At 34.9% G+C, this 24,778-nt stretch overlaps 1 protein-coding gene and 1 pseudogene across 1 annotated transcript in view; both read left to right on the top strand.

Moving 5' to 3' along the window:
• Positions 1-24,778, top strand: part of GABRG1 (gamma-aminobutyric acid type A receptor subunit gamma1) — a gene marked incomplete at its 5' end in the record, with an annotated part of 86,779 nt that overhangs the window by 36,898 nt on the left and 25,103 nt on the right. Inside the window, 2 exons of the mRNA XM_072621432.1 lie at positions 1,443-1,510; positions 23,281-23,501. Coding sequence (XP_072477533.1) covers positions 1,443-1,510; positions 23,281-23,501 — 289 coding nt within the window. The remainder of the gene's footprint in view (positions 1-1,442; positions 1,511-23,280; positions 23,502-24,778) is intronic.
• Positions 13,483-13,899, top strand: LOC140510524 (proteasome maturation protein pseudogene; annotated as a pseudogene).

Raw genomic sequence — 24,778 nt, 5'->3', positions numbered from 1 at the left:
AAATGCATGATTATAAAGATGAGGTCTGCTGTAAAAATACTCTGTAAAACCATTGCATTCAACATTTTCATCGATTATGTCCTCAACATATGTGCAGTTTTTAAATCATGGTGGACTTCTTGTATCCTAATTCCTTCCACAAAGATTTTAACTCATTTGATTCGGAAGAAATGAAAGAGAAAGTTGTCTGAAGCAAACGGAACTTGGGATACTTGTGCAAGATTATAAAGCTAATGAGTTTCCAAAGTGGAGTCTGAACTCAACCTTATCCCTACACTTTTCCTCTGCTCTTCTACTTCTGAAGTTGTAAATAATTCTCATTTTTTTTAAAAAAAATGTAGAGATGGGAAAGTAAGCATATTGGTCAATAAGTGTGAATATCACCAATCACTTTTTCAGTAACAATAAATTATGATGTTTTTGAAGTTGTTTTCTGCCTTTCCAAAGCCTTTAGCATCTTTCCTTTTTTAAGCTACCTTTAGGGGGAATTGATTCTTCAATCTCATTACAATATTCTTAACCTCTAGTCTGGATCTGTTCTCTGTAGGTCAGCTGTGGAATGCATTTCAGATTTTCATCTTTATTTTCTTTTACGTCATTTCCACTTCCTCAATAAAAACACCTAGAAGTATAACACTTGAGTCCAAATGCTCTTTCTACACTGTAATCAATGGAGAAAATTATTTAGTATAATTTGACAGATTATTTCCATTTCCATATAATGAATAATTGAATAAAACAAAAATGTTTTAATGTGAAGATTGGAAAGCTTAACAATACTATCACTACTAAATTATTTGAAAGCTTTTAATGCAGAAAAATACTTTTTCTCTCATGGAGACAGGACTAGGACCAATAAGTTAAAGATCTCAGTTGCACAGAAGACAGGATTCTCTAATAGTAGTCTAACACTAAGAGGGGCTGACCTGAAGCAAACAACTCCTTGTCACTGGATTGCATCGAAGCAGAGCCTAGGCTATCTCCTATTGGGAAGATAGTGGTAGGGGTCTCTACATTAAATAGGAATTAGACTAAGTCACCTCAAAGGTCTCATTCAACTCTATTGCTATATGAACGTGATTCATCCAATAACTGCATTGCTTAAATGTTTTAATTTTGATTTTTAATTTTGCTCTTTCCTGTTCTCTCAAATTTTCTCCTTAATTCCAACCTTTCACTTTTCTACTTGCTTCTTTCCTTTTTTTCCATTCTTTCCTTTTATCAAATTGTACAACTTTGTTATATTAGACTGTAGAAATGGCAGTAAGTCAGAAAAATGTTATATGATTACTGACCTAAAGCTTATTACCATGATGTAGGCATATAATTATAATCATGTAATAATGTAAATAAATAATATTATGTCACTAACTTGAATTTTGTCTTTATACCCTACACAGTGGATCATAACTGTGACTATTTTTGGTACTATTATTTTTCAGTGAGACCTACAATAATTGAAACAGATGTTTATGTTAACAGCATTGGACCTGTTGATCCAATCAATATGGTAAGTCCTAAATTAATACTAAGAGTGAGAAATAACTTCAGTGAAAACATTCTTGAAGGAAGATGCTAAAGTAATATATTGTTGATTAAATGGGTATTGCCTAGGGATGTTATAATTAATTGTGAGGAAAAACAACTAGGTAAAGTTCTCTTAACAGATGTTTTCAGTCCTTCAAGTATATAAGAAAAGCTTAACAGTGCTGTACTGTATTGAGTGAATATTATTTTTAAAATATATTTTATTTTTTCCCTGCTTATATGTTAAAGCAATTTTTAACATTTTTTTAAAATTTTGAGTTTCAAACTCTATGTCTGTCACTCCCTTCCCTTACCTCTGTTTGAGATGGTAAGCAATCTGATACGGTTATATATGTTCAATCTTGCAAAATATTTCCTTATTAGTCATTTTGCATACAAACAAAAACAATGAAGAAATGAAAGAAAGTGAAAAATATTATATTTCAGTCTGTATTCCTCAAGTAATATTCATACCTGGAAGGAACCTGAGTGGTTATGTAGATCAGAAGGGGGAAACTTGCAGTCTTGAGGCCACATGTGGCTCTCTAAGTCCTCAAGTACAGCCCTTTCATGGAATCCAAACTTCTCAGAACAAATTTTGGATTTGGTCAAAGCATTGCACCTGAGAACCTAGAGGTCTACATGTGTCCTCAAGGTCACAGGTTCTCTACTGATCTAATACAACTTAACCATCTTCCTGGTGACATCTAGGAGAGTCAAAGAGGATAAGAGACTTGCTAAAGATTACAAAAGTAGAAAGTAAGTAATGTGGAACATGATATCAGATCTTCTTATTCCAAATAAGAACTTATTTTCACACACACACACACACACAACAGAACATAGGTATGCATGTGTGTGTTGTCTTGTTATGCATATATTTGTTTTTAAAAACAAAAACAATTTGCTAAATGTTCAAGAGCAAAGAAAATCAGTACTATCCAATCACTGGTCATTCAAGCTTCTAGAGACAGAAAAATGCTGAATGTTGCTTATATAGCTCTAAATTGGAAGGGGAGAGGAAATCCCCACACATGCCTAAAATGAAAGATGAGATCAAGTAATTTGTGCCTTAGTGATCCAGAATAATGATACTATTTTCAATTATATTTTATGGCCATTAAATTCCAGATTGCTCTCAAGCAAAATTTTGAAGGAAGTAAGCTTAGCCTTCAGTATTCTCATCTTCAGTGTCTGCACTCATTTAAATTATCTAATTATTTCATCTATACAATGAAGAAGGAGGAACCAATGACTTCTAAATTTGCTTCCATTTCTAATCTAATACTCTTTTATACTTACTTTTCGTTCTTCTTTCCCTGTCCCTATCTTGGATTGGATTCCTCCTGTTTTTCTTTAAATTGCTTCAATATAATTCAATATAATATAATACAATATTAATGTGATAGTGGCAATTTGATATTTATCAAGGGGATATTTTCCTTAAAAATGAAAATAAAGGGACCACTGAAAAAGGCTATCATTTAATCAAAAGAATTAATATTTAATAGGGTGCAATAGCACTTCTATCAATTTCATATTAACGTGGCATTGAAGTAGTTAAATGGTCCCAGCTTCCCTGAAACCTTTGTAAAGCATTTTGCAAACCATACTATCTAAATGTTCTTACTATTTATACACTGTTTTTATTAACTGTAGTAGTACTAATATGATAATAGTAATAGTCTGTTAAACTCTGTAAATGATTATATGCTCTGCAAGTTCATAAGACTGGTTCTGGTTCCACTCAAAGATTTTTTTTCCTTGATAAATTTATTTTATTGAAGATTGGGGAATTACAAACACTAGTGGAGTGATAAATGAATCAGTAGTGATCGTTCTCTAGTACTAAGTGCATAGTATGTATCTTTGCACATGGTAGGTGATTAAAAACACTGGTTTAATTTAAACAAATGAAATTTTCCAAGAAGCCCAATTCTTAAGATGACAGCAATGCTAAATTGTCTTATTAGTTTAGTCATTATGCATTTTTGGTGAAATAAGGAATGCATTTCAATCTGGGTTTCCATGGTTAATATGTTTATGTTATGCATATTTAATAAGCTGAAATATTAATTCCACAAATTTATAACAATATGGGCATTATGAATCAGCTAGAACAAGTATTTTAAAATGTATATTTAATTTTATAAAACTGTATAATATTTCACAGAACACAAATATTTCTATCTCTTACTCTATTTCCAATATAAACAATGTTTGAATGTTTATAATGGACACAGAAAAGGGAAAATATTATTACTATCCATAATATACCACTGTCACCAATATTGTGTTTAACAGATAATATAAAAAAATCCTTTATATTCTTCTTCAAATTCCCATCTATTTCATTACTTTATGTAACACCACTACACTAGTTTGCTCTCCTATGCCATATACGTATAATCCATCCCTCAGATCTGCTGGGTTGTTTTCTTTCCTTCTGTATTGTTTTTGAATTGTGTCTTTGGTCCTGAAGCTAGTGCCCTTGGTAGTATTTCATCTTCATCTTTATCTTCTTGGTCCAGCAATATCCTTACCCCTTCACTCTTTCCCCTTGTCTTTTCTAGAGTATATATTTGAAACTGTCTTGGTTTCATAACAGCCACTAGTAATTGTAAAGATTGACTGAAATTTGTGATTATTTTTTGATTCATGACTGACATCTTTGATCTCTTAATAACTTTGTTAAACTCTAACAAATAAAGTGTCTATATATGTATACATGATATACAGATACATACACTATATATAATATTTATACTTTGTACACACTGAATAAGTATATTTACACGAATATGTATAAACATATATATATATGCATGCACATATGAATATACATAGTGTTGTTTGTTCAGGAATAAAAATAAATAATTAAATTGTTTCTTTCCTGCTGAACCCAAGTACATGCTGTGTTCCATAACTGTTATGGGATACCTCACCCAAGTGTTCTACTTTCAGCTAAAACTTACCTAAACTAACATAATTAATCATTTTTTATTTTTCTTCCTAAATTTACTGCTCAGTATAACCTTACTCTTTCTGTCTGTGGCACCACCATTATTCCCGTAGGCTACCATGATTTTATCAAGTTGTTTTGCCTCTTGTCCTTCCCAACCACTTGTTCGGTTATGAGTTATCCATATTTGTTTCACCTCACTTACACTGTTGCCTACCTCTCCCTTCACATTGCTATTCCTCTATTGCAAATCTTCATTATCACCTGTTCTAATGATTGCAAGATCTTCTGCTTATATTTGCCTTTCATTTTTCTGTTCCTACTAGCTCTCACCTTACTTACACAAGCTACCCTTCATATGACTGTCAGAATAATCCTTATTATGCATAACTGTAATCATGTCAGTCCTCCTCTCCTCTGCTCAAAGACTGTATTGGTTCCGTATTTCTTACCAAGTAATAGCCAGCTCTTTAACCTGGCCCTCTTGTTTCTATATCCATAGTGTCTCTTGTATATGTCCTCTTCCCTCTACTCATGCAGTCATTATCTAGTTTAGGCACTCATCACCTCCTTCTTGGACTATGGAAATAGCCTTCTAATTGGCCTCTCTGATTCACGTGTCTTTCCACTATAATGCACTCAGCTGCCAAAGAGATTTTTTTCTAAAGTTTAGTCCTAACCAAAAACTAAATGTTGCCTTATTAACTCCATGATTGAATTAAACATGTTCTTTGTAACCTGGCATCTTCTGGGTTTTCCAGTCTTTGTATGCTTTATTCCCCTCCATATACTCTGTGATCTATATACACTGGCCTAGATGCTATTGCTTGAACATTTTATCTCCCATGTCTATGTCTTAGTACTAACCACCTCCCAAGTCTAAAATTCCTTCCTTATTCACTTTTATCTCTTAGCCTCCCTGGTTTCCTTCATTCCACCTTTCTTGACTTCCCTACCAACAGCTGACAGCTGGTTTGTGCTTTGTCTTATCAGATTACCTTTCATCTAGTCTATATATTTCTTGTATATATTTCAAATTACCTAATATGTTATAAATAACTGTATTAGAGCCCTCTGTGGTAACTATCCTTCGTATTTTGCCTATAAGATCCTTGAGGGGAAGGGATTAGGTCTTAACTAAACTTTCCATCTCACCTTTGATCTGAATATGATAGGTGAGTAATTATGAATGCTTTTGGGGGGATTTTAATTAGCTAAAAAATGAAAGGATGGCATTATCTTTTTCTTTTATATTACTTTAGCTAGTTCTTGAATTTCTGTAAAATTGCTATGATGAGAGCTAAAGGAGCAAAAACTGGGTGTATATCTAGGGGTGGGAAAATGCAAATGAAATAATGAGTTGTCAATCCTGAGGTTGTTGAAATGCTTTTTAAATTTGGTTAACACCATTGCAGATCAAATGAGATTTTGTGGCTGTCTAGTCAGGTATACGCTATTGTGGGAGAGAGAGAAGATCTAGTGGAAAGAATCCTTGCCTAAGAGGCAACAAGCCTGGGTCTTAAGCCTGGATCTGATACTAAATGATAGTGTCACTGTGGTAAAAGTTATATATAAAAGTAAAATTATATAACCTCTTGGTAGCCCTGTTTTCTCATCTGTAAAGCAGATTGCCTGATATAAACGAAGTCCAAAGTAAATTCAATCTTGAAACTCATTGCTCTATGATGCCCTTCACCTATATCATAGGTTTCTTCTGAGAATATTTTGAGGGAGTATATGGGAAGCTATTTTAAAATGTATACATGCAAAAGTCTTGTTTTCCTTATTAGGAAAATAATGTGTCTAAAGTGTAATAATATCTGTATTAATATTAACAAAAGCTCTTCTTTATTATTCAGTTTCAGTTCATAATCTACTCCACTAAACTTTTTTTTCACTTCAAATAGTACATCTTCTGCTTTAAGATTTTGTTTATCACTAATTGGAATAATGAAATACTATGTTTATGGAGTACTGTATACTTTTAAATATGTTATATGCATTAGCCAATGGATAATATATTTCTTTAATACTAAAAAGATGGTGGTTGATTTTTTAAAGAAAAAAAAGTGTTTTATAATCCTAATAGGACTTTAGCAGGGATAAATATAGATCATCTCTGTGTTTTAGGCTTTGCAAAACACTCATAACCCTGTGAAATAGATAATATAGATATTACTCTTCCCATTTAAAAGAAGAGAAAACTGAGGCTGAGAAAGATTAAGTAGTCACAGGGAAATATGTGTCTCAGAGAGAATTTGAACCTAGGTTCCTCAAATCCAAGCTCAGCATCCCATCCACTATATCACACTGCCTTACTGTGACTCCGGAAGCTTCCAAATTTACCTACCAGATGAAAAATTCAGTCTATTTAATTTCTTTCCCTCCAGACAAATTTCTACTTATTCTTCGAATTCTATGCCTAACATTGATCAAAAATAATTTTAAAAAGTTTAATTAATTAAAAAAATATAAACAGTAAAACGAAAGGAGACCGTAGAAATGCCATCATCATTTTACAGATTATTTTAAATGCCCCCTAAAATACATAGGAACTAAGAGAAGAGAAGATCATGTAACCATTGGGTTTTGATAAAATACAGATTTAATTTCAGGAATATGAAAGTTTGTTGAGACCCAATACCAGGGGCAGTGATTAACCAGATCTTCAAATACCTGAAGCTATTTTGGAGTTGGAGGCTTCTTTCTGCCTTTCCATGTTATTGTCTAATTGCCATTAGGAGGTTTAACAAAGACTATAAAAATGGATATGTCTACTCAAGAGATTCTAAAATAATTGACTTAACTATTTCTCAAGGAAAAATACAATTTAGCTAATTACAGAAACAGTGGGGTGTAATTATCTGAATCTTGTCTCAGATATTATGTAATCCTGGGCAAATCACTTACCCTGTCTCAGCCTCAGTTTCTTTATAAAATAGGAATAACCAGGGTCTTTGGAGGGAGAACCAAATGAGATGATCTATGCAAAATGTGTTCTCAGCCTTAGTGTTTTCCAACAAATATTTTGTAGTAGTATCTTCACAATTTGGGGCAGCATATCTTTGGATAATCAATATGTTTAACATGTGCAATATGTTATATATTTCAGTATTCTTGTGGAATAGCAATCCTTTCTGTGCAGATAACTCATGTTCAGGCTTATAAATAACTTCCATTCCTCACACAGATGCTCTTTTCTCTTGTGACTACAATCTAGTGAAAAGTGTGGGTCAATCATATTTTCACACATATGACTGTATAATTTCATCAGCCTGAAAATATGGATTATGGAATCATAATCCGGAATCATAGCCTCCTGAAGTCAGCCCTTCCAGGGACGGTAGAACAACATAAACTTTTTCATGGCATTGACATTTAATAAGATTCTTCAAGGTCTGCAGATAAGTAGGCAATCTTAATCCTGGACAAAAGATTCCAATTTCGCAAATAGGATAGGATGGCAGGGAATGGAGCTTAATTCTTAAAAAGTAATAGACAGAGGAAGATAGGTAGATATATTAGATAGATAGACAGACAGACAGATAGAGAAAGAGACATTGTTAAGTGCTTACTATGTGCCAGGCTGAAGCAAAGTTAAAAGACACAAATACAAGCTAGCCTTCCTTTAAGGAGCTTACATATGAATGGGGAAGACCTTATATAAAGAGGGAAAGAAGAGCTGCACTTTGGGATATGGTATGGAAATGGGTGGAAGGGATATAGAGGGCTGATTCTTGGGGAAAAAATGAGGTCAAAAATCTTCTATCAGAACTGAGACATTGTAGAGGGAGATAAGAATGGTGGTGAGGTGGAAGCAGCATGAGTGAAGAGATGACAGGGAAATGATATAAACACCACATCTTTGCTTTGTTGTTTTTCAGTCATGTCTAACTTTTCATGACCCTATTTAGGGTTTTCTTGGCATCTACTTCTCCAAATCATTTTACAGATGACGTAACTAAGGAAAACAAACAGGCTTAAGTGACTTGCCCAGTATCACAGAGCAAGTGTCTGAGGTTGAACTCAGGTCTTTCTGACTTCTATGCACTACCACCTAGCTGGCCCATATTTGGGACAATTGTTCTTTTTTTGTGGTGTAATTCAATGTAAACTTCCTCTGTGGGGATAATAATTGACTATATAACCTACTTTATTTTTTGGTAATAACCAGTAGTATGAGGTACCATCATTAAGGCAATATTCTCTTTGATAAAAACGGAATATAAAACATTTTATTTAATTGATATGAAGTAGTTTGGTAAATGTGTTGCTGCTTTATGGTTATCCAGAAAGTAAAAAACAAAACAAAACAAAACCAAACCTTTTTCCTGATTAATTTATTTTCTTAATGATACAGAAATTTTCTCTTAAAATTTTTATCATTTAGTGTTATAAGATGTAGGACAGCCCTTAGAAGTCAGGCAATGCTATCTTTGTAACATCTTTTTCTAAAATGCCACAATTTGAGGCTTACTTCTTTGAGATTCAGTGCCTGACTTTCTCTCATCCCTCTCCCTGTATTCAATCTGTTCCCAACTCCTATGGATTCTACTTTCTCAGCATCCCTCCTACATAATAGCCTCTTATGTCCTCAGGTACTGGCACACCTTTGTGCAGTCCCTTATCACCTCAGCCTGGATTGCTTTTGCTATTGTAAAAGCATTCTAGTTGGCATTCCTATCTCAAGTCTCCGTATTCCTGCCTATTCTCCAGTTATGTATTAAAATAATCTTGCTTTATTGACTGTCTGCCTATAACATTTCCCTTTTCAAAAAACTCTAGTAGCTCTCTATTATGTCCAAGATCAAATATAAATTCCTCTGTTTGACTTTTAAAACCTTTCAAAACCTAGTCCCTTTCTACCTTTTCAATTTTCTTATACCTTAGTCCCTACCTCTCCACCACCATAAACTCCAAGATGCAATAACTCCAGTCTCCTGTTTCTCACACTCCCAATGCCATGTTTTATTTTTCATAAGCTATGCTCCTTTTTTCTCCTTAGTAATTCCTGGCTTCCTTGGCTTCTGCCAAATCTCAGATACAATCCTTTCTACAATAAGGCTTTATGGATGCCCCTTGATATCATTGGCATCCCTCTGAATTTTATCTCCAATTTGTTCTCTCTCTCTCTCTCTCTCTCTCTCTCTGTCTGTCTCTCTCTCTCTCTCTCTCTCTCTCTCTCTCTCTCTCTGTCTCTCTCACTCTCTCTCTCTCTCTGTCTCTCTCTCTCTCTCTCTGTCTCTCTGTCTCTCTCTCTTTCTCTCTCTCTCTTTCTGTCTATATATATACATATATGTATATAAATATTATAGATGTACAAATAGACATACATGTGCACACACACTTACAATCTTGTTTGTATAAGACTATTTTCATTGTGAGCTCTTTGAGGGCAATAATGCTTTTGCCTTTCTTTATTTCCCTGGCTCTTAGCACTTTTAAGGATTTCTCTACTTCATTCTCTGTTTTTGACCTGAAAGATCATTTGTTTCTCTCCAGTGTTCTATTAAAACGTGTATATTTTGGGGGAAGAGAGAAGGAAGACAATCAACACCTTAGTTTCTCTTCTTATTCTCATTATTATTTAGCCTTTCTCTAATTTCTACTGTGGGCTATGTGCTCTATAAATATCTAATGTGACCCTCTTAGCAACCCTGGGAAGTAGTTGCTGTAATTTACCCCCATTTTGTGGTTGAGAAAATGAGAGGTACTGAGAGGTTTAGGGACTTCTGGAAGGTCTGACAGCAAGTAAACTTCTGAGGTCAAATTTGAACTCAGATTTTCCTGACTCCAACCCCAGTGCCCTATGCACTACATCACTTAGCTGTCTCTAATAAGGTGGAGAGATCAATTGGTCTATAGGCAAATAGGCAGATAGATGACAGAGAGAAAAAAAGATGAAACCCTCAGTGTTTCCTATATTCCAGGCTGTGGTAGTAGTTCACCTGAAAAAAAAATCAAAATAAAAAACAAAACCTCTGTGGGTATTAGTAGACTGGAAGCTCATTATGATTTAACAGTGTGACAGGGTAGCCAAAAAAGCAGATATAAAAGTAACTACAATTAAGTAGCAGCATAGAATCCGATGTTAGGAAGTCGCTGTTATCACTGTACTTTGTCCTGGATGGATATTATCTAGAATACTATGGCCAGTTACAGGACACGTATTTGGGGAAAAGATTTACAAGGTTAAAATGTATTCAGGAGAAGAAAACCAGAATGGTTTAGGGTCCTAAAAATCATGCACTATGAGGATAGGTTGAAGGAACTAGGAGTGGTCATCCTGGAGAAGACTCAGAGGCGTCTGTGGTAACTATCTTCAAATTTTTTGAATATGACATAAAAAGCAATTATATTCCTTAGCATCATCCTAGGTGGGAGATGAGGGACAGTGAGCACCAATTTCAAATAAGCTAATTTGCACTTGATTTAAAAATCAGATGATCTTTTTCATAAGGAGAACAATGTCAAAATAGAACAGTATGTCTCAGGAGTAAATGGAATCCCTCATCACTTAGAGGTCTTTAACAAAAGCTGGACAACTGCTTGTTAGATGTGTTGTGGAGGGATTGCTTTTCATTTATGGTTTGGGGTAGATCAACTGTGAGATCCCTTTCCACTTGCCTTTTGTGTTTCTCTATGATTAGATGACAGCTAAAGGAGTAAAAGGATGTGTGCCTAGAGACATGAAGGTGGGTCTATGAGTGATGGGCATGAGGAAGTGAAGATAAATTTTTCCTTCTTTATGATCTTTTTCTAATGATTGACCCTGTTCTTGCATATAGCATTAAAAATAAATTCACTCCCTGACCAGTGATACTATAACACCATTCCCCAGCATAAAACATTTAAAACATGGCCACATGAAAATTTAAAGAAATGTCAAATAAGATTGGTGATCTAGTAAAAAGTATTGCATGAAAGTACACATTTTCAAGGCCCCTTGTGCTCTTATTTATAATACTTGCTGCTTAAAGCCACACACTTTGGTATTAAACTTGTTAGTTTTTTGTAGATTGATTAATGGCTTTGAATGCAGTCTTCCCACTTCCTTCATGGTGGATTTAAACTGCTATCTTTTCTTTGACAATTAAATCAATTTGGAAGATGAAGCCATTTTTGGATAAGGAATAAAGAAGTCTGATATTGGAAATAATTTTCAAACTATTGTATTAATGGAAATCATGTAGCAATACTGGGAATTTTTCACTTAGGGGAAAAAAAAAACACAGCAAGACCTATGGTTGTGGATTTAGAAGTCAACTTATTCATGTAAAAATGTGATATGAACACTCCCCAAAGGAATGCATATGTTACCTTTCTAATAGCTCAGTGAAAGCATTTTATGATTGAAAATGTCTTAATTTTCTGCATGAGGGAGATGGATAGTGGTGTATTTTTCCCACAAGATGTTAATAACATAAATAAATACAAACATCAGACCATGCAATATGGGAATCTACTGCCAAATTTATTATTATTATTTTTTTGTAGATATAGGGCTTTATCATGCTTCAGCAGGCAGTCTAATTGAGCCAGCAAGGATTGTACTTTGAATATGATGTCAGAGTTAGTCAGAATGAGCTGGACAAGTTTCTTTTGAAACACAAATTCTACAACTTGGCAATTTAGCTATATTAAAAAAATTCAGAAATTACAAAGGTCGCATCTAGTGATGGAAAATTCTTCATTCTTGGTGATTCACATGCACTGTACTTTCTTTGCAAACTTCTTATGAGTAGAGACTTTTCCTGTATTCAGTAGAGAAACTTTCCCAGCAAATAAGTAGGATTATTATTATGTCAGATGTCTCTGAACTTTGACTTCATGTATTTACATGAAATGCAAATTTATGTGAGTAACATTTATATGGACAACTTGCATTTTTATGTGTAACGTTCCATAGTACTATGCATCTTGAAAAGGCATGAGGAAAAAATGACAGCTTCATAAAGATTGTTTCCTTAAAAAGGTACAATATGGTTATGCCTCTAAATATTCACAAATAAATATGATCTGAGTCTATATTTATGGATATCTTGATACCAACTAATCATGGCTCCTCAGACTCTATGACAAATGCCAAACTAGTGGGCTCAGTTTGCAATCTTCATTCCTTAAGACAAAGCACCTGATCATACTTTTGTACATGTATGTTATATATTCATCAAGATACCCATTTAAACAATTTTTTGTTTTGTTGTGTTGTATTATGTTTTGGCCCAGAAGTGTAATTTCAGTTGAATAGCTAACTGAGATGACCAATTCGTCTGTAGTTTTTAGACTGACCTGACACCGAGTAGAGTGTGCTATGACCAGGGCCTAATCTTTTATAGTAGTCAGAACATGAGAAGTGACTGTCACTCCAAAACTTATGTAGACCCACCACTTTTGCTGATATTTCAACCAAGAGGGCTACAAAGTAAACCACGCACCCTATACACACGCTCTTAAAGCATTTGGTGGTCATTCTCTGTCTTCTATCAGTTTCTTTATCAGTGGTGTGGCTTTTTAAACTCTATGGGTTGGCATTTCCATAAATCAGTTCAATGGCTAAACCTTTTATTTCAGGTCCCCCATGTGACATTTTAAAATGTTCAGGAGACATAGTTTTGGTGTAATTTAATCATTTTATTATAAGGCCAACAGTTTATTAATAAAAGAATGGTCATTTGGCCATCTCTCTTAGACCAATGGCAATTGTGGATTCACAGTTTATATCCCCTTCAAAACAGTAGGTGGTCCATCAAACAGCAATCAGATCTAATTGGTTAATGTGATAGGAGGTGGGTTATATTAAAATTAAGAGCTGTCTCTTGAATAAAGAAAATAGCTCTACATTTGACCAGCCATAGTTTTAGTCGATAGTTCATAGAACTCATACCCCACCAAAGTCTTAGCAGAATACAAGAGCTTTGGGAAACAGAAATGGACAGCAGGGAAGATGAGAATAAGGCTCAGCACTGTGGCAACAGGGAGATGGATTGAAGATGAATACCGGAGGACTTGGATCTCAGCTAACGGACAGTATTCCAGTTTCTGAACTTTTAACTAGTGCTTCTTTTGGAAACCATGTCATTCTTCAGAGAGGTTTTTCTTGTGTCAAAAGTGAACTCTGCCAAATCATCCTCTTGAATTATCAGAAAAAAATTTCCAGCTCCAGATAAAATGAATTTTTCCACACTGAGAAATATCCAAGTCCTATATGCTACCCTGAAGTTACAAATGGAATTCAAGGCAGTGAAACAGGTCCAGAGTCTTCCATTTCTTTAGATCTCAAACCTCTCCCTGGATATTTTGAGGGGTAATGATGAGAGTATTGGATTTGAAGATATTCTTAGTGATCCTTCACAAAATAAAATAATGGGAGAACCACAATGGTGGAATACAAACTTGGTTTACTGTAAGAGAAATATGTTGCTGATGAAAATATAGGAACAACATCCTGTTTGTAATTGACTTTTTATTATGATTGGATATGTGTGGTATTTACAAAACTGTTCTTATGGTTAATATATCAGTAATTTGAATTTGTTTAGGTCCATGTTGTACTGTTGTATAACCACATTATTTTTAGGAAATGAATATTAGAAAATGAGGCAATAAGAAAAAACTGAACTTTAGTTATTAAATATGAAGAACAAATTTTTGTTGATATTTAGAGGCATCATCATAAGAGCATAAAATGTGTTCTAATTGATCTCATTTTGATATATCCTCTTGCGTTGACACCTAACTGGTTTAAACATAGGCCCACATCCCTAAAATAAAATCCTGCAGAGAAAAAAATACCTTTTTGGACACAAAGCCCTCCAGCTTCATAACTTTACTGGGCTTTGCTTAGCAGAAATGCTTAACACCATTCCTCTTTTCTCGTGTAACATAATTGCCAAATCCAAAGTTAACCTGAACAGAATTCTAATTCTTATTTGAATTAATACTTAAGTTAAAAAAATTTTTAACCTAAAATATTTTCACTAGCTTTTATCATATGAACACAGTATATGAAAGTAGGCAGGGCTCTTTGTTTGCAAAGTCATCATGTTTCCTGGCTATGCTAGAAGACAGCTGCCTTAAGGTTCACTTTACTTTTCTAAGTGTTTTGCTCTAGTGATGGCAGTTACCCCTCCTGGCCAGTAGTGGGTACTGACTAGTGAGCTTACTGTCAAAAGAAATTGTGTAATAAAATGAGACCAGGGCAACAGATTTTTATGCATTAAAAGAAAACAGTTAAGAGGATATACAACATTAGGTAATCTAATTTCTAACTGGAAGAAAGATTAGGACTTTCCAAATTGGGAGAGGGAAAACAAAAAGGTCCAATTCTTTGAAATAAGAAAAAGAGGTATCCCACTCCTCGAAATGTCTTATTTCAAGGGTGGTCACCCAGCAGCCTCAAGGCCACATGTGACCTTCTGGGTCCTTGGGTGCAGCCTTTTGACTGAGTCCCTGGTTTTAAGGAACAAATTCTTTTACTAAGGAGATTTGTTTTGTGAATTTGGATTTGGTCGAGGGGCTGCACTTCAGGACCTGGAGAGTCACATGGCTTTGAGCCTGCCACAGATTCCCCACCCCTGGATTCAATCAAAGGAAAGTGGAAATAGAAACTGACTAGATGAGGCCCAATTTTCAGATGAGACGTGGAATGCTTGAGATGTAATTGTGAGAAAACTCCTTTGGATATGACTGAGCTTCTGGTAACTTTGTCCTTAATTAAAATTCTTCAAGTAACAGGTAGAAGTGGTCCAGCTTCCCAGTCACTCAGGGTTAGGTCCAAACAGTGCAATAAAGTTTTCTCACAATTTCCATACTAAGTTTTCTCACATGACAGAAGTTGGACTAGACCCATATTTAAACAGAAAGAGAACTGAATTAAATCCAGAATTGAGTTAACAGATGGAGTCACTACGGTTCACTCAATTCCCACATTATTAGAGCTGCCTCTATTCAGTTTATTCAGTCTAGAACTTCCCTTGTCCCTCTGTTTTGCTTTTGTAAGTTGCATCCAGATTCAAATTTTTTTTTCACAGAAAATAAATTGTATTATGTGGTTAAAATCTGGGATAACAGGAAAATCCACAATAAAAATAATCTAGATTAAATTTAAAAAAAAGAAATACAAGAACTTCTATCAGCACTGAGTCTGTAACAAGACTGAGGAGACCAAATACAATCTCATTATCAGTACTGTGTTTCTGAAGGAAAAGAGCTAACTTTTAAAGGACTTTACACGAAGAGCAAAGCTCTGAATCTCCCTCCAAACTATTGGTTATTAATAACTGTTTCTCACACCCATTTGCCCTCTTGCATCCATTTATTCTTAGGTTCATTACAAAGACATAGCAAAATAGATGTAGAACTTGGAGGGACCACAAAAGTTTGAGGAAAATGAATCCCAGGTAGGTTAAGTAATTTGTCAGAACATGAGAAAGAGGATTTGCATGCAGGTCCTCCAGTTCCTGGGTCTAGACTCTTCCATGTTATACTCTGCTGATCATAAGACTCTCTTTGGAACAATAGAAAACAATCTAACTAGGTTGGCAGTACCGCCATTATACATTTCCAATACACTAGTTCAATTCTCTGCATTAGATCCTCAGAGTGGTTGGGCACTCTGATTGGATCCTGAACCTCCTAGGAAAGAGAAGACAAGATTTTTCTTGGGTTTCATTTTTTATTTCTTTTGTTTTCCTTTGATCTGTTCTATTTTGTTTGGTTTTCCATTAAGAAGAGATACCATTCTAGATCAGTTTATCTATTATTTTCAGCTACACTTGATCTCAGTCCTGCTTCCCTCAAATCTAGTATATTTAATGTCATTTGTGCCCCCTTTAGTACTGATCACCTGCTAAAATAAAATACCTTACACTGAAGTCCTTTTTTGAACAGAGCTGCCAAGGAGTTAAGTTCTACTGCAGAGAGTGCAACATGAGAGACACTGGCACGGGACCATCCAACATGATATTCCTGTTTCAAAGAAGAAGCTAGGCTCTACAAACAAAGCAGCATTGCAGTAGCACAAAAACAAAACAAAACAAAACAAAAAACAAACAAACAAATAAAAACAAAACCCCAAAACGTGAGATGTGCAAATTTAGAGAAATCTCCACATCAAATGTTCATACAAACCATTTTTGCCCAACCTGAGCCTTCTGAGTTCATGTTGGACTGATCAACCACAGTTGAACACACTGTACATTCACCCCAAAATAGTAATTTCATTTTCATTCTCTTTGATTACAAAGAATAGCCCACCAATGCTGCATAAGTCAAAGCAATTTCCCACCCATCCCCAAAAGGAGAAAGTGCCTGATTATCATCTTCCAGCCTAGGAAGTTAGCAAGAAGAAAGGCAAAAACTATTGAAAATAATGACATTTTGGCAACGCCAATTCCCTACATTCAAAATCCATTCATTTTTAAAACACGTCTCCTTCCCTCTAGGCCTTTTCTGTTAACACATATCTTGACATGTTCTTGTACTACTTACCCCCAGAACTCTTTGGGGATGAGGCGGAGATGCTGAATTTGCAACTGTCAGCAAGGCACATTAGAAATTTCTTTGCTACTCTGATTTTCATGAAGAGAGAGCTTCAGTCCAATGAAGCACTACATTATCTTTCTGTCTACTAGTCTTTAAAATTCTCTCACCACAATATCAGTAGTCACAAAATGCATTCTGCTTCTTCTCATATTGACCTCCATAACTGTAATAAATGATTTTTACTTACTCTTTATTTTTACCTGCTGTCTTTCCTTACTTAACTTAGATGCTGTTTTCTTCAAAGAAATCTATTCTCGTCATCTAAGGAGGACATAATTTCTCAACATTCTCCTTCCTCTCCCCATCATTCATCATGTTTTCAGATTAACTTCTTTATGTATTTATCATACCTATATTTAGCTTGTACTTTTAATCTGGTACAGTCATCTGAGATTCCATGTTATCCTAACTCTTAAGGCTGCAAGCTCCTCTAGGGCAGAGACCATGTCTTTTTTTTCTTCTTTTAGTATCTGGCACAAAATAGGCCCTTGGAAAATACTTACTCAATTGAATTGGGCATAACTGTGACATGAACTTCAAAAAAATTTTAAAAAAACAGTCAAGAAATTCTTCCTGTGTGATTTAACAAAAGGTTAAAAATAGAGAATGGCAATGTACCCTTATTCTATTTTGCAAAGCAAAGTAATTAAATTACACAACATAAAATGAATTTAAGATTACTTAGCAACAGAAAATAAAGAATATAAGTAAGTGAAAGTTCTGCTATACAAATATTTGAAGGTGTTATTGTGGTTATTTATGTCAGTACACATTTATGATACACTTAATATATGCTGAGCACTGTAATAAGACAAACAGCTCATTTCCTAAAAGCAGCTAGATGACCCAAAGGAGAAATTGTTGGAACTGAAGCCAGGAAGACCTGGGTTCATATTTGATCAAAGACACTTTCTGGTTTTATGACCTGGGTAAGTCTCTATGTCACCTTCAGTTTCCTCAAGTATACAGTGGGGATAAGGATAGCATCTACTTTTGGAGTAGTTGTGAAGAGCAAATGAAATAATACTTATAAAGCACCTAGCACTCTGCGGCAGGCGCATGGTAGGTGCCTAAGGAAAACTTGTTTCCTTCTTCCCTTCCTATTTGGTCTAGATAAAATCAGGCCCAAGACTAATGTATTACACGAGGTGTTGCAGCATAAAAGAACATTGCTAATAGAAATAATCCATTTAAGTCTTTCAGGACATGTTAGAGACCTAAAGATAAAACAGTTTCTTTGCATAGATATATCAGATGATTGAGTGCATAAATAATTAAATGTTATGAATGGCATCCTCACTGAGGTAATCCCCAAGATGAGAGAACCATGAGATGTTTTTGTATAGAACTAAATTTAATGGGTGTTTGGGGAAAGAGAGAGAGATGAAGAGAGAGAGAAAGAGAGGGAGAGAGAGAGAGAGAGAGAGAGAGAGAGAGAGAAGGAGAGAGCGAGAGGGAGAGGGAGAGGGAGAGGGAGAGGTATTTTGGGTTTCCTGATTTTACAGGAGTTGAGTTCCTAGAAGAAGATTCCATATACTTAGGAGACACAATCTGCTAAAAGGCAGCTTTAGTGTAGTAGAAAGAGCCTTGGATTTGTAACCCAAAGACCAGGGTTTAAATTCTGTACTGTGTGAAAGCAAGCAACTCACATAACCTTTCTGGTCATCAGTTTCCTCACTATCAAAACATTTTTGTGAGGATTAAATGTACTAGTGCTTAAAATAGTACTTTCCCCAAAAAGTAAATCCTATCTAAATCTTAGCTTATATGGTTATTGTTAATTGTTTAATATTTATTTTTATTGATATCATTTTCATCATCATCATTCTTGTGCTCCAGACACTGGTGATGAATATACAACACAACCACATTTTATCAGTGTAAATGAAGATGAATCTGAAGAAGACTGACACAGTCTATTCTGTAAGGTCTTTTTTCTCCAAGGGAAGCTATTTCTATCTCCTGAATGGTAAACAGAATATTATATACGTTGAGTATAACCATCTAGAGCTTACTGGAATATAAACTTGACAGTAAATTATCTTTGGGAAAAGAATGAAGGAATTCTGTTAGTTGAGTGAAGGGGGAAAGTGGCTGTGGCCAAGGGGTGTGATGGTTGGGGGAGCTGAGGGGAAGGCACTGCAGAATATTTCTTACAAAGTAGGTCTCTGCAATAGATAAAGTAAATGAGAATGGTACAAGTGGGATTGCTTCTTGCTTCATCAGCTTCAGATGAAGAAATCCTTAATGTACATTTGAATTAAATTACATAAAGGCTAAAGAAAACCATTCTATTTTGTTATCACAAGAGGTGGTCCTTTAATAGATGCAGCACATTTATACTACAGTTCTGATTACTGAACTTCTTGTGCTTTCTAAAATGTTCACATCTGAATGTGATAACCTTTTTTTCATTCATGAAAAGTCTTAGTGTCATTCTTATCAACATAACTGCTCCACTGGCTTGTGCCTTTTTAATATAAAAATGTATTTTTCCACAACTTTCTGTAGTCTAGTCACAAGTCAGTGTTATTTGTACAAGTTGATTTTAATCCAATTTTGAAATTTTGGCAAGGGACAAATAATAGGTCTGGAATAAGACTGTAGGAAACTGAATCTTGATTTGGCTAAGAAAAAAATAATAATTATTCAATCAGATTAGATACTTGATATGTTCTTTGTTTTATGCCTCTCTGGTGTGTGTGTGTGTGTGTGTGTGTGTGTGTGTGTGTGTGTTTAGGGAAAAGCATAAAGAGTCAACCTGAGATTTCGTTAGTTTACTGAAATCAAAGGTAAAGAAATTTCATCTGCTGAGTCATGTCAACTTGGCACCTTCTCTGCAACTTCTTGTCTTAGGAGTTGCTTAGGGACTCCATAGCTTATGTGATTTGTTCAGGGTTGCAAAAGCAATGTTTGTATAGCAAGGGGGGGGAGTGAGGAGGGAAAGAAACCACTGGAACCTAGATCATCCTCATTCCACCAATATTGCTTCTCATACATGTGTGCATAGTACCTATAGTTATTTGTATATGAATCATTTCTCTACTATACACATTTAGATGAGAAGCAGCATGGCAAATGAATAGAGAGGTGGCTTTGGAATCTCCCTAAACACAAACATACTAGATTGAGTTAAAGTAAAGCTAGGCAAGTGTTTTAGCATCTTAGAGTCCTAGGCCTGTGCAAATCAAAAAGTACTGATTTGGTTAGGACGATGACTTTAATTGTGGCTTTTTCGTATGTCCTCTAGATGACCTTGGATAATTCACTTTACTTTTGTGAGCCTCTGTTTCCTCCTCCAGGAAATTTTAGAGGTTAGATCTAAGCCCTCCCCATTCTCCACCCTGCTTCCAGTTCTAAGCTATACTATATAGTAACTATTTGTCTTTTACCCAGGAGAGTTGAGTGTCTTCCCCTCCCAGTTTGATTTTTTTTTTTTACTAAAAGGGCCATCTCTGAACTAACTACTTAAAGAAGTCTATTCATTTAATGGGTGTATCTCACTCAAAGAGAGAATCTGATAAGACTATAGCCTAAAATGACCAGGGTCTCTCTCACATTGCATCCTGGGCCATCTCCAGTTGATCTGATGAATATTTGGTCACTGGACCCAGGAGACTCTGGAGGAGAAAGTGAGGCTAGTGACCTTGCATAGCCCTCCCTCACTCAAGTCAAAGTCAACTGCAAGTCATGTCATCATTTTGATGTCATGGTCCTCTTTCAGAAGGAAGGACAAACACAACAACCTCCAGATCTAAATTTCTAACACTATAATCCTATGTAGATAATATTAAATGAGGTATGCAGGAGAAAAGAAGAATCAGAGAACACTTAATGGAGAATGTTGTATTTAAATTAGACTTTAAAGAATGAGTAAGAATCCATTAAAGAAAACTGGGGAATTCAAATATGCCAAGCACAGGAAAGGGCATGAGCCAGGCCACAGATATATGAAAGTGGAGGGCTTGATTAGGGGATAGTATTCCAATTTACTGGAGTGATTGTCTTTCAGAACATTCCTATTCTAATATCATCACCAGGAAAAAAAAAAAGTGCTTATCAGTTAATCCAAAAGGAGTTGGATAGTCCTAAAATATACAATATGCATATTAGGCAATTATGTGACCTTATCCCTGATTCACTATAGAGCTAGAAGTCTCAAAAAGGCTACAGGTGGCCCCAAACCCTCCTTGATGTGACAAACCAAACTAACATGTAATTCCTTTATGATTTTAATGCTGATAAATTAATTTAAAAAGAAACATATAGGCATGTGAGGTTTTCTAAGTCAATATGTGGCCTTCTGGGATCATTGTGTGTGGTTTAGTGGCCCTCATTTCTATTCCAGTTAGACACCACTGTTATACAGTATATTTTTCTCATGGTATTAGCACTTATATCTATTAGAAACTATCACAAAATAGTCTCATAGTATCGTAAGGGACCCCAGAGATTAACAAATCAAAATCAAACTTTAACATATATCATACATACTTGCCTGAGAAATGGTCATTCAGCTTTTAGTTAAAGTTAGTTACAGGTCTCCAATGTGGGAAACCTAAGGCATCACATTAATGCCCAATACAGGTACTTTCAGCAACAATAACAAAACATAAGATGTCACTTTTCCTATATTGTCTTAATTCTTTGAAGATTTAAGAGTCTCCATGAGTTTCATTAAGGAACATTATGCTTCAGCTATTAAAAAATCCATGATTTTCCTGGTGTGGAGTTTCCTTCCACTCATTCTAAGTACAGCTGTTCTATGTCTTAGTAGGTTTTGCAAGTTACCTTGAGTGTGTGTGTGTGTGTGTAGGCGTGCGGGATGGGGTAGAGATCACCTTTCAGTGAATCTGGTAATGAGAGTCTTTAGATGAGAGATCTCCAATTCAGCACCAGGCCAACACTTCAAGCCTTTTTAGTTTCACAGAACCTACCAAAGCTGGCAATTTGTTGCATAGCCTTTATGGATACAGATCCATTACCATGCCTTGATAAAGCATCCAAGTAGGAATTCAGTGAAGGAAGTAGAAATATATACAGTGTAAGGATTTTATTACCATGTTAATAAATTGTGCCCAATAAAGAAGATAACTTAATATTTTCTTCTATTACATTTGAAATTGAACAAACTGGCCTCCTTAATTCAATGAACCATTAAATTGGGAATAGTAATTTGAGTTCAAAGAATATGTCTTATCTGTAGAAATAGTCTTTCTGTGTCCAAGGCCTCTTAAAATATACTTAACACTCTGTTTAAAATCATACAGATTCATCATGGCTAAATGTTTTCCTTTCCATTGTAACTATAATTATTCTGGAGAGGAGGCTTGGAGACACAGTGACAATAGTGCTGAGTTTGGAGTCTGGAGTATAGGATTAAAATCCCACCTCCAAACCATATTAGTTTTGTAATGCTCAACAGGTAACTGGAACTCTCTGCACCTCATGAAATTCCCTAGGACATATCTATTATATCATAAACAAATTGTTTGCATCAGTATAAGGAATTTTCACACTGGAAATTCCTCTATTCTTCATATATAGCATATAATTATACCTACTTTTATTTTACTAAATAATTCTTCCATGGAAGGGATCTTACTATCCTTTGCTTGTATTGTATAGTGCTTAACCTAACTAAATGGAAATGTGGATAAGAATTTCTGGTTTGTATGGAATATACTTTCAAATATTCAACACACACATATATATGCATATACATATATATGCATACATATATATATATGTATATACATATACACATGCCGCATACACACATGTGTGTAAGGCCAGGAGTTCTTAACCTGGGTCCACTGTGGTTTTTGTTGTTTGTTTCTGTTGTTGATTTAATGTTGATAACTTTCAATATAATTGTTTTTCTTTGCATTGTATTGAATTGTATATACTGTATTTAAGAGTATTACTCCTAAGACTCCATAGGCTTTACCAGATTTTCAAAGAGGTCTATGACTCAAATAACAATTAAGAATCTTAGACCCTCAGCAAGTTAGAAAGATTTAATGATCTTCAGTGAAGAATTAATCAATAAATATTGATTAAGTGGCTACAATGAGCCAGGCACTGTGCTAAGCATTATGGTATTTCCTCTTGTGAAATTAGCGTAAAAGTTGGCAGAAGAGCTTGAGATCCATACAAATTAAAAAAAAAAAAACATGCAAGATGCAGCTATCAAATACAAAAAATTTCCTAATATGTCCTTATATTTCTGGTTTTCTTTTCAGGAATATACCATAGATATAATTTTTGCCCAAACTTGGTTTGATAGTCGCTTAAGATTTAATAGCACAATGAAAGTCTTGATGCTTAATAGCAACATGGTTGGGAAAATTTGGATCCCTGATACTTTCTTCAGAAACTCAAGAAAATCAGATGCTCATTGGATAACAACACCTAACCGACTGCTTAGAATATGGAGTGATGGAAGAGTTCTCTATACCTTAAGGTAATATTTTTGCTGTTATTATTTTCAGTATAAAATAATTCTCTTAGTCCCTTAATCCATAGTAATGTTCTACAATACAGAAAACATTTTTTTCCTTTAAATGGCAAATGCAGAAATGACATTTCTATACATTGAGTTTACAGAGAAGTTTCTATCCTTACAAGTTTCACAAAAGAAAGGGATTACAGAATGTTTTAAAATACATTCGTGTTACAAGGATGCTTAAGAGTCCCTGAATAAATCATCTTTACAAATGATGACCAGAAAGCAAGTTGTTGTGCAGAGAGAGTCCACATTATTTCCCAAGCTTCCCCTTAAAGAATATGTTTCTGTTGCTGTTGTTTTGTCACTTCAGTCATGTCTGATTCTTTGTGATCCCACTTGGGTTTTTTTTTAATATATACTGTAGTGTTTTGCCATCTCCTTTCCCAGTTTATTTTACAGATGAGGAACTGAGGCAAACAGGGCTAAGTTACTTCACCAGGGTCACACAACTATTAAGTGCCAGAATGCAGATTCAACTGAGGAAGAGTCTTCCTGACTCCAGACCCTGCACTCTATTCCCTGCACCACCTAGCTGCCCAAATAATATAAAGATTTGCCTTTGGAAAAAACAAACTAACATATAAATATATTTGCCACTCCAATTCTCCACTACCGTCTCTGGAATATTCATGATTCCTCATTGTGACACCTTACCTAAGCCTACCCTTCTGCTCATCTTGCTATCAAAGATTTTTCTTCTCTTCTTTCCTTTTTTCCAAAGTAGTCCCCATCAAAATACAGCTGTCTATATACCACTTCCTCAGACCCCTTTCTCTTGTAGCTAAATTGATAAATTAATTCATGCTCCTCTAAGGTATTAGAGGACATAATGAGACTTCCTTATACAATGAAAGTTGTAAATGATACAAAGAAAAATGGGAAAATCCATGGCAGGAGTAAAAAGGCTGTAGAATTTTAAAGGACTGTAGAAAGTCCATCATGACTTTCTCATAAGAAGTGTCATAAATAATGATGAATAATCCAAAAGGTGGTTAATCATTTAGTAAGTGTGAGTGAGAATTAATAGATGAACATCCTCCCCTCTCCAGTTATTAGTGCTTTCACCCATATATTTCAAAGGATTGCTATCTAATACATTATTTTACACCTTCCTTATGTATCCTGTATTATGCCTAACCTGTGTTCAGATTGTGTTCACCACCTCCAGTAAGATGTATATTATTTAAAAAGAGGGATTATTTTATCTTTGCCTTTTTTACATATAATACTTA

Source organism: Notamacropus eugenii, chromosome 6, assembly GCF_028372415.1.
Source record: "Notamacropus eugenii isolate mMacEug1 chromosome 6, mMacEug1.pri_v2, whole genome shotgun sequence".
NCBI classification, from domain to species: domain Eukaryota; kingdom Metazoa; phylum Chordata; class Mammalia; order Diprotodontia; family Macropodidae; genus Notamacropus; species Notamacropus eugenii.
The sequence above is the reverse complement of the archived record's forward strand: the minus strand, read 5'-3'. Positions and strand labels throughout refer to the sequence as shown.